Genomic DNA, 11,480 nt, shown 5'->3' with positions numbered 1-11,480 from the left:
TGGATATTCGTATAAAACTAAGATGTTAACCTTCCGCCACGAATATTCCATGACGTAACAACAGTGCAACAAACACTGTATAGGTGTATGAAAAAAAAAGTGATTTTGAGCTGTTTTGATTCATCTCATTAAAGAGAGTTCATCTTGACTAAAAGCAAGCAAGATTTTAAAATTGCTTAATCATTTAATTAATATTATAAAAATATTAATTGTATTTTAAGTATTTGATTTGAGTTTATTTATACTCAAATTAAATTATTTTTATGTCATTCATGTGGACTTTAAAGTTTATTTGGGGTAGATTTCTTCTTGCTTTTAAAATAACTTGCTAGTATAAAAATTTTTAATTCGAAACATTTTTATACTAAAAAATAATTTTAGAATCAAGAAACCTCTCCCAAATAAAGCCTAAATTTGCCAAACTTGGATTTCGTATGAATTTTCAGATAAGTATCATACTCACGCTTTAAGAGTTGGCTTAGAGATCATCTTCAGCCTAGGGCAGGAACTTTTATTTGGTCCGGTGCAAGGACCTAGAGGAAGGTTCGGTTTTGCCTAAAAAAGTGCAAATACCGAGTTTTTTTGAAAAAATACCGAGTTTTTTGAAAAACTCGGTATTTGCACTTTTTGACCTATTTTTGCCTAAAACCGAACCTTCCTCTACATCCAGTGAAAGGACCTAATAATTGCTCCTAGGGCAGATGGTAGTATCCAAATATGATTGTTTATACTGCAGGACAACGCATAAAGCACCACTTCAAAAAAAAAAAAAAAATTTAAAAGAAAGCCAGCCATAGGACAAGAAGCTGAAATAGTCTATGATGCTGTCAAAGAATATCCCCATCTAATTAAATGTAAGCAAATATGACAGAAAAATTTTGCCTGAAACACAAGATTAGAATATGCCCGTCGAAGACATTTTACCTTTTTGTTCAGGGATTTGAGGGCTCTCAATGTTGAATTTTTGCGAATAAATCATTCAAAATATTTGCTAAATGAAAGAATGTCTAAACTCTTGAAAAGAAAGATGCTCAAAATCTTCTTGAACAATAATAAATAAAAGCAAGAATCCATCATTCTTCTATGCTATCAATATTTGTCGGCATATGCCCAATCCCTTATTAATTAGGTTTACTTTGATGATGTTAATTGCTTTTAACATTATAGTCTTCATTTGGTTATTCTGTACCTTTTCTAAAATATAGTTTTAAAACAATTGTTTGAGAGAACAGAGTTAGAACGAAGAAGTTAATATCAAAAAGTTTTTGAAAGCAGTACAAAAATACAATTATCTAAAAAGTATTTACGTAAAAGTGGCACATACAAACAACTAAAAAAAATTTTAGCCATTTCAAAACTGAAAAGGCGAAATCAAGCCGTCTAAAACGAGGCAATATTTTAAACTAACATCTACATCATTATTGGATGTCTGTCTGCCACCACAAACAACCATTATTGATACTGCATTTTGTGTTTTTCATATTGTTGCGTTGCATCTTTGTGATTGTAACGTCCATGAAAGAGCCAAAATTAACATTTACATACAAAAGTGCAACAATGTCAAACAATAGCAATATTGTCTTTCTTATGTACCCCATCACCTTTGTCTCTGGCATTTTTCTCCATTGTCTTGCTAAAATTCAAATTTTCATTTAAATTTAATAAAAAAATCATTTATAATACTTTCTAACCAAGTCTTTTTAGATCTACCTCTACCTTCCTTAACATAAACAAAATCTAATACATTTTTGTACTAACAGAGTCATCAAAAGGCAAATGTTCTATATAACCAAACGATCTAAGGCGACTCCCTCTAATCATATCTACCACTAGAACTACTCTAAACTTTTCACGTATATATTCATTTCACATTTTGTCTCTAAGAGTGAAGCCACTCATCAATCTGAGCATCCTCTTCTCTGAAAACTTTATCTTAATTTTGTGCTTCTCTTTTGATGGCCAACATTCTGCTCCATAAAGCATTGCAAGTCTCAACATCATTGTTATAGAAATTTTTCTTAAGTTTGAGAGGTAATTTTCTATCACCTTATGCATTCTATCTTTGACATATTTTTCAGAAAGCAGCAAAAAAAAAAATCAAATTATTTTCAAGCTTTTGTAGCTTTGCCAATGATTTTAAAAATTGCAAATATGAAGGAATATCTGCATTAAAACATATAAAACAAAATTATTAAACAACAAGAATACCCACATCAAAACATATAAAACTCATAAATAACCAATGCAAGGTACAATGCTTGATATTTCATTGCTGATAATGCAAGCAAGAGGGATATCCACATTATTTAAGCATATAAAACATAAATATTTGGACAATAACCAAAACACACGCAGAAGCTTCTTAGGACTTCATTGCTAGCCTTAAAAGGTAATCCCTAATAAATAATGGAAGATAATATAGGATTGCAACAACAGTACACAAATGCCCATAAGAGATCCAGGCAGGGGGATTCTTCTTCAATATACCTGCCACCGCCTTCTTTGCAAACTCATTAGCTGGAGTTGACCGGACGGTTTGAGAGAAATCAGCCCGTGCCTTAATAGCCTTCTCAAATGGTTTGTAGAACTTCCACTCTGGCATGCTTTCATAGGATGACAAAGAAGAATTTCCAATGTTTGATCTAATAGCTCCTGGTACCAAAGTTATAACACGTATGCCAAATGGCCTGAATTCTAGTCTGTCAAAATAGCAAAAATAAAGCTGTATCCCATCTAATCAACAGAAAAAGACATTATTGTAATTATGGCTAGTAAAAATTTTCTCATTCAAGCCTTTGAAGGTTGGGGCGTTGATTTTAAATCTTAAGCTGAGTAAAACTAAGGAAAAGATACTTGCCTTGATGAGTAGTTGAGTATGAAGTAATCATGATAATGGATGCAGAAAAAACTTAGATATGGTAAGTAAGAACTTTCAGTTTAAATTAATAAATGACTTCGATTACTAATGACATACTAAGATTGAATGATTGAGGAAACTATGGCAGATGCATCCATTTTTAGCTGATTCCTGATATTTTTTTCAGGCTCTTTATCATGTGAGATGTTGGCCTAGTTTTTTTTTTTTAAGGATGTTTCACATACACAACACATCACATGTAAATGCCTATAAATACATTGTATGAGATGTATCAATTTGGAAAAAAATCTGAATAAAGCTTAATTTTATTTCCTCCAAATTGTATGTATTCCCTCTCCTCCCTCTCCCTCTCTCTCTCTTGCAAGAAGAGCTCAAGATGAGCGCTCAAGAATCTTTCTCCTAGTTCTAACATTAGGTATCAGAGCCTCGTTGAGGCGATCTCTATGGAGGAAAATGTTATTGAATTAGAATCGGCAGCTGAAGGGGCTGTTCAATCGCAAGAAAGACAGAAAGGCTGACAGAGGCGGACATGTTGTGTGGCTTGGAAGGAGTCAGGAGGTTTGTTGTTCCGCAAACCTTTCGGGTGGAGACTAGTTCGCCGAGTCGGGCGCGGACAGGCGTGTGGAGGGCGGTGTGCACGAGTCACGCGGGCACGCGGCAGGGCACCGGGTTAGCACGGGTGAAGGCCATGTGGTTAGAGGTTCGCGTGGGGTGCGGTGAAGCCTGCCTTGCGGGATCTTGGCAGGGTACGCTGTTTGAGCGAGGGGGCTGAGGGCAAGGCAAAGGGCAGTGTACCTAGACTTGGGATCATTAGCAGAATGGGCACAACGTTGCTAGGTGGAGAGGTACCAATTTTCATCCGTGAAGAGCTTGTCTGCAGGGAGCATCGCCACTAGATTCTCAAGACGTAAGACCGCCTGATGGGATTATGAAAATTTCATATTGCATGGGATTTGGTCATGTTGTTCCAATTGATAGTAAGAGGCCACTGATGGACTGTACCCGACAGGAGTAGGAACATAATCTAAAGAAGGGGTGGTGGACATACAGGTGTTTGCGAGGATGCGGTGGGCTGTGATGTCAGGGGTTCGCTGATTTCTTTCCCTAGTGCTGCTATTTTTGTTTTTCCCCGTTTGAGGTCGATGTAATGAAGGACTTTGCACTCTTACAGTAGCCTTGTCTTTCAGTGGCATCAGATCGGAGGTCGAAGATTCAAGATCTGTTCAGATCTTTGAGTTTGAGGTGGAGTTTTCAAGTCAGATTGCAGGTTGATCGGCGAGGAGGGTCTTTTGGTTGTTGTGTGTCGAAGCAGTGGATCAAATCAAGAACCTGTCACGGACTCCGAATCGGACAAGTACAGTATGAGGTCGCAGGTTGGAGCCCGCAAGTGTGTCCGAAGAAGACTGACAAATTGGTGTTGGAGCGCAAGCTGGAGCCGTGGATTGGAACGTGCGATGGAGGCCGTTCGCAAGCGGGATTGGGCTTGGATCGGAGGGATTGCTCATTGAGTTAGAACTGGAAGTCAGTCAGATTGCAATAGGTGCAAAGATGGTTATTTGATTGTGAAACTTGGACCAATGTAGAGATTGCAATAGGTGACATCTTATTCATGTAAATCTCTATAAATAGAGTGTATAGGGTGATGTATAATTTGGGAAAAAATCTGAATACAGCTTAGTTTTATTTCCTCCAAATTGTTGTGTATTGCCTCTCCTCCCTTTCCCTCTCTCTTTTGCAATAAGAGCTCAAGAAGCTCTCAAGAACATCTCCTAAGTTCCAACATATCATGTTTATTAAGTCATGCAATTAACAATTAAAAACATAATTAAATTTCACTGTTGAAAGGACCACAGCAGATGCAAGAATCGGATTGAGAATTCAAGTCTGGAATCATAGTTTAGGAAAATATAAAGAAAAACAATAAAGGCCAACCAACCTGAGGGTGTCAGTTAGAGCATGAAGAGCAGCTTTGGATGTAGTATAAGCACCTGCCCAAGGACCTGGAGCCAAAGAAGCTACACTGCCCACATTTACAATCTTTCCCTTTCTCCTAGATATCATATGTGGTACTACAGCTTTAATTAATTTCAAAGGGCCTGCCAATCCAAAAAAGTGTGAAATAATCAATCAATACCATAATATAGCTATGATTTTATAATATTAACATGTTTCTTATAGAACTTTGTTCTCTTTTTAAGTTAACCAATTTGTGTGCCGCAATAAACATATTAAATCACGAGTTATAGATGAACCTGATAGGAAACACTTGAAGATTTCAAGTAAATCCTATCAATAGAGACGAAAAATAGCAAAATGCTCCACAAATCCTTTGAAAAATCAACAAAATAATAATTTTTATTGAAGAAATCAAACTAACGGAAGAAATAAAGGAAGATACAATTGATCATCTATTCAAGAGGAGGAGCACTCTCCCAAATCTCTAGACACCGCTAGAGCCAAAAAAAAACATAAACCTCAGAGATCTCAACTTTCAGCCAAATTCAAGATAAAATACTAACCCTTACAAGAGAAACTATTTAAAGCAAATAAGATTACAAAAATTCCTAAACAACCCTTAATTCAAATTTTTCCTACCAAAGCAATATTTAATTGAGTTGTTCTCACACAAAGCAATATTTAATTGAGTCGTTCCCACACAAAGCAATATTTAATTGAATTGTTCCCTCCCAAAGCAATATTTAATTGAGTTCTAGGCCCCACTACTAAAATTAGAAAACTTAATAATATTATTCTATGTCATAACTTTAGCTTTATCACAACCAAAATTGCACAATAGCATCATCATATAATTCAAGAATAAGATCATCTCTTATAAATGAATAAGAAATGTATAAACAAGTTTTCTTAAGAAGAAAGTCAACTTTAATCATGAATTTTCATTGAGCATGGGTAATTCAATATTTAATATATCCTAATTTCATATAAATCTTTACAATTGGCATAATCTTTCTTGATATTATAAAAGCAAGTCAATTTGATTTTCGTTATGTGGAAAATAATTAAAACTCTAATCAAGGCAACAACATGCTTATTTTCTATCGCAGCACAGTATTTCAATACAAGAGCATATATTCTTAATATTATTCAACTAAAATAAATTTAGCATTCATGCTACCAATTTTATGCTAATTTCAAAGTTTAACTCCTGGGAAACACAGGTTGTGTGTGATGAAATGAGCAACTTGACCATCTAAGTGTTGATTTTTCTATAGTAGTTTTCTCTGTTTTTAGACATTTTCTATTTAATTTTCTTCTTTGAATCGTACTTTTGATGTTTCTTGTAAGAACTTATTATGTTCTCTAATTTTCTGAATTCCACCGTAGGTTTGATTCCATTCACTATTACTAGAATTAGCTAATCCTACGTAGTTTGAATTCTATAATGATTTAGGTCTCTACAAAGGTCGATTCTCTACTACTTGCGGCTTTAGCGCTTCTCGTGCCTATGAACCATGCCATGCATTTTGAGCCTACTAGCCTCACCTAATCCTTATTTGAGCGGCAGCTGAGTCATGATTGAGGGTCTTCCGCAATCTTGCAAGACTTGCAAGAATAACTTATGTGATATGTTATTTTTGTGTGGAATTTGATTATGTCGATCAATCGAGTTGTAATGCTACCTAGGATCTCAATTCCATCAGCCGAGCTCATTGAGGGGTTGTTGGGGGTCCTCCCCCTGCTTGAGTTCGGATGCTTTGCACATGAAAATTCTTTTTCCATATAACCATACAATGCTACAGAGCTGTATAGTTTTCTTGGAAACAGATACAGAGGAATTGATATCCAAATTTGGCGACGCAATGTAAGAGACGGGCTGGGCAGTTTTGTTTCTTGTTTTTCATTTGCATCTCTTGGTGGTTTTTATATGTTTTCTCTTTGTTTGTTCATAGAGAACGGTGCAAGAGAAAATATATACAGAGCGAGCGAGAGAGAAAAGAGATATGCACTATATCTCCCAAATTTTCATTAAAATTTCTTGGTGTGGCTTTGCAGTTTTTCACGATTTCGAACTTTTCTACGTTAAATCCTGATGTTCTTTCTTTCCGCTATATTTTCTCTTTCAGGTTTGTGTTCATTGCATGTTTTACTTCCCCAACATGATCATCATTCAAGTGACTACAACATTAACTTTTTTTACAGGAATTTTGCAATTCTTATATCTTCAGGAGGTGGCAGTAGATTTTATTTGTTAATCTTTTCTATTGAAATTTTGGGAAGACTTTTGATTATAAATCCGAGACTCAAAGATATGTTAAAATAAATATATTTTATATTAAACTATGATTTTATATAGTTTTTCAATTTCAAAGAAAATAATCTTTTTGTACCAATATAAGACTTAAATTTATTATTTGATGATTACATTTTTCTCTTTTTATTTTCACATTATTTTATTAGTTTGCTTGCTTAACTGATTATTGTGAATAAGGCACAATCTGATTTTTTTTTTATTTAGTGTGAGTTCCATGTTGTTGTTGCAATTCTTAGTTTGCTTGTTTTTTTACTTGCTTAACTATGATTTTTTTTTTTATTTGACTTTTAATAGGACACAATGGAGAAAAAGGATTCATGTAGCCGACCACACGTAGTGGGATAAAGGCTTGATGTTGTTGTTGTAGTGTGAGTTCCAATCAATCGTATGATTTTATTAGTTTTCTAAATTTTTAAGTGATTTTTTAATAGACGATAGTTGATTATCAATTATATTAAATTTTACATTATTCTTAGTTTCATATTAAAAGTTGGGGATAATGATTTTATGCATCACGTCATATATTTTCATGATGAAACCCTAAAACCTAAGACAACATCACAGGTGGAACTCCGACATTCATCCAGAGCTTACTGATTGCTAGACACCTCAATCACTACTCAAACCGACTTATTGAAGCGAATGAGTATGAGTAAATACCTTCAACAAAGAAAGTTAGAGATATAGGTTTATGATTGATGACTGATTTAAATCGTTCACAAAGCTGATATCCTAGAGGTTCTTCATGTAAGCAAGAATAGGTCCAAACCTATGAGTTACTAATTTGCCAATGATAACAAAGAATTTGCAGCCTATGCATCTTTGATTTATTGACTCCCTGAACTTTGAAAACAATCAACAGTAGACAGCAAAAAAAAACTTATTCTTACATGCAAAAAATGTAATAATCATTGACATCCTAACTAAAATGAGGAACATGGTACTACAAAATGTTGAGAATTTACCACCACAAAGCAAAAGAAATAACTCCATTCAAATTAAAGTTTCCAGGTTGGAGATACAAGGCATGCACTTTCAATTCAAGTTCTGTAGAAGATGACAAGAAATCATGGTAGTCCAGTTTTGCACGTGAAATCTACAAATAAAAAATTACTAGCTCAATTTATCACCATCCCATGAAAATGACTTCTTCCCAACAAAAAATGTTGGTTTAATGGTGGAAAAGTTCCATAGTGCTGTGTTATTCCGGGTACATTTCTCCATAACAGCGCCCAAGCTCTGACAAAAGGTATAATGCACTTAAATTGTTCAATTTGTAGCACAAAAGTCAACATTCCCTGCAACTAAAAAAACAACTCTTTCCGATAAGACATTCATTTTGCAGAATGTTGTCCATTAAAAGAGAAGCTAATATTAAGTAAGGGTTGCAGAGATGAGGATGCTCAGGTGGAGACTTTAATCTTAGAGACAAGATACGAAACGAGCATATACGTAAAAATGTTGGAGTAGCTCGAGCGGAAGATAAGATTAGAGAGAGTCGCCTTAGATGGTTTGGTCATATAAAGATGGCCCGGTTAGGAGAGTAGAGGTATTAGCTTTGGCTTATGCTAAGAAAGGCAAAGGCACACGTAAAAAGACTTGTTTATAAAATATTAGAAAGGGCCTTTTTTTATTAAATTTAGATGAAAATTTGACTCTTAACATGACACAATGGAGAAAAAAGGATTCATGTACCCCACGTAGTGGGATAAAAGCTTGTTAATGATATTGTTGTTTGTAGAACATAGCTATAATTGCAAACAACATAGACAGAAAAGGATATCCATGATTTGATATTTACATAATAGAGTTGAAAGGAAAATTTTCTCACGTGCAAACCAAAACGATTCAGCAGCGCGATTTAAGAATCTAATGGGAATGGAATTGCTAGGGATGTGCATTAGTTGGGCAAGCCCATAAATCAAACTTTAAATTTGGTTTTTAGTAAACCTAAACCATGTTGATTTATTAATTTTGCTTCAATTTTAGCTGCTTAAAAAGTGAACTAATCGAAGTTTGAACCTGGCTTAGGCATTAAAAAATTTGATAATAGTTGTTGCCTCATTTGCTTTGTCGCCTCCCAGTTGATTGATTCTTGGTGAACGAATCTACAAAAATGACAAGGATCACAGACAAGGAGCCTAACCTTAATTACAATGTTCAACCCATATAGGGCCGGCCCCCTCTCCCTCCCTCCTCTCTCCACTTTGTCACCTAAGCACCAATTAAATCCGTCATAACTCCGATCATAACCGTCGGCCCCCTTCCCCCCATTACTCCATTAATTGCAAGATTAATTGGAATTCAAATTTCAAATTATCCCCCCCCCCCAATTTCATTCAAATCCTGAAATTAATTTCAGGTTTTGAAAACAAAACTCCCTCCTCTTCTTTATTTCTTTCCCATAATGAACTCCAATCAACTCCTTAATTGAATCCAATCAATTCCTATTGGATTTGAATTATTCCAATCAGCCCTGACGGAGAGTTCTGGGATGGAAATACTTTGTTTCCCTGCAGCCATAGCCATCCCCTTCCCAAGCCTCTTCCCCCCCTATGTCTCTTACCTGTAGGGGAATCCGATTCCTGGATGCTGCCATGAGTTACAGCAGCATAATCTTGATGCTCTGCTTCCCCAGTAAGCCCGTATTGCTGCCTAAGACTCCTCTCACTGGACAAACTGCTGTCCCATCTCTTTAGTTGTTGTTCGAACTACTATGGGAAGTATTTCGAAGGCCAAAAGGGTTTCTCAACCAACAATTGCTGCTGCCTGCACATCTCCAGTTGCTGTCCAATCAGTTTGGTGGCCATATTCTTGCTGCCCTGTTGTTCAAGAAATCAATGATCACCTTCCTAAATGTGTCCAAGCCTTGACGTTGCTGATTGCTCTTCATCCAGTGCCTTGGTGATCAAACTGAAACCTTCGTATTCTCTGATTATTTGGGTAAACTCTCCCCCAAATCCTTAAATCTCTTAGTCACTTTTCAATTGTGGTTTATAAATAATTCATGAAGATTCTCGTCACTCTCCGCTAAACCCTTTTAACTAGATAAGTTGAGTGAGGGATTTCCTTGTAGTGACTAGTCTTATTGTTAGCATTGGGATTTATGGTTGAAAATCAATCATGTATGCAATGTTAAATTAACTTGATTGTTCTCTGATCTTAATTTTTATGCATGTGATTCGGCCTAAGCTTGTTTTACCGCTCTTAGTGTTTTATTGCGTCGTTTAAATTCAACATTAAGATATAATTCTTTGTTCTAGAAATATTACGTGTGCAAATTCCTTAAATCAATTCATCCATGCAATTATGTTTTACATTAGTCTCCCTCCCTCTAAATAGAGCACCTCTGCAACCAACCACAAACTGTGTGCGTACAATAGTTACACGCTTGGCAAAACTAATTAGAACTACCACAAACAACCACACTTTACTTAATTTGGAATCCGAACTAACCAAATATAAGAAAATTGATGTTGAAGGTCAAGCAAAACAAATTGATTGATGTGAAACGTAAATGCCATTTACTTGCCTTGGTGGCAAGATTAATTAAATCCCAAATCAATTTGGGGAGAGAGAATGAAAATCTGAAATTAAATTTCAAATTAAGTGTAATTGACGGGATGAATTTGAATTTAAATTCAAATTTAATGGGAAGAATTAAATTGGATGAGAGGGAATTGTGGGAGGTAATTAGGGAGGCTTAATGAGGGGGCTATTAATGAGATAGAAGAGAGATTATGCCCAATGAGGGGGCCGGCCACATAGAGAGAGGGAGGAGATTATTTGTTATAAGTAGAGTGGGGCCCACATTACTAATCAAAGATTTAATAAAATCTGAATTAAAATTCAGATTTTGAAAGAAAGGAAAGTTTCCAATAATGGGGCTATCAATTAGAATTAATTTGAATTTCAAAATCAAATTGACATCCAATTAATATACAACAACAACAACAACAACATCAAGCCTTTATCCCACTACGTGGGGTCGGCTACATGAATCCTTTTTCTCCATTGTGTCCTATTAAAGGTCAAATTCTCGTTTAAATCTAATAAAGAAAGGTCATTCCTAATATTTTCCAACCAAGTCTTTTTAGGTCTACCCCTACCTTTCTTAACACAAGTCAAATCTAATACCTCAACTCTCCTAACCGGGTCATCGGAAGTCCGCCTTTTTATGTGACCAAACCATCTAAGGCGACTCTCTCTAATCTTATCTTCTACTGGAGCTACTCCAACCTTTTCACGTATATGCTCATTTCGTATCCTATCTCTAAGGGTAAAGCCACTCACCCACCTGAGCATCCTCATCTCTGCCACACTTAACAA

At 35.5% G+C, this 11,480-nt stretch overlaps 1 protein-coding gene across 1 annotated transcript in view; it reads right to left on the bottom strand.

Annotated features, from left to right (window-relative positions):
- Positions 1 to 2,205: 2,205 nt before the first annotated feature.
- LOC110110355 (short-chain dehydrogenase RED1) overlaps positions 2,206 to 11,480 on the bottom strand; it is a 15,439-nt gene continuing 6,164 nt past the window's right edge. The window contains exons 2-3 of the mRNA XM_020841777.2: positions 4,815 to 4,974; positions 2,206 to 2,699 (exon numbers count right to left, since the gene is read on the bottom strand). Coding sequence (XP_020697436.1) covers positions 2,363 to 2,699; positions 4,815 to 4,974 — 497 coding nt within the window. The 3' untranslated portion in view covers positions 2,206 to 2,362. The remainder of the gene's footprint in view (positions 2,700 to 4,814; positions 4,975 to 11,480) is intronic.

This window comes from Dendrobium catenatum, unplaced genomic scaffold (assembly GCF_001605985.2).
Source record: "Dendrobium catenatum unplaced genomic scaffold, ASM160598v2 fragScaff_scaffold_853, whole genome shotgun sequence".
Classification (NCBI taxonomy): domain Eukaryota; kingdom Viridiplantae; phylum Streptophyta; class Magnoliopsida; order Asparagales; family Orchidaceae; genus Dendrobium; species Dendrobium catenatum.
Note: the sequence above shows the minus strand (reverse complement) of the source record. Positions and strands in the feature narration are given on the sequence as shown.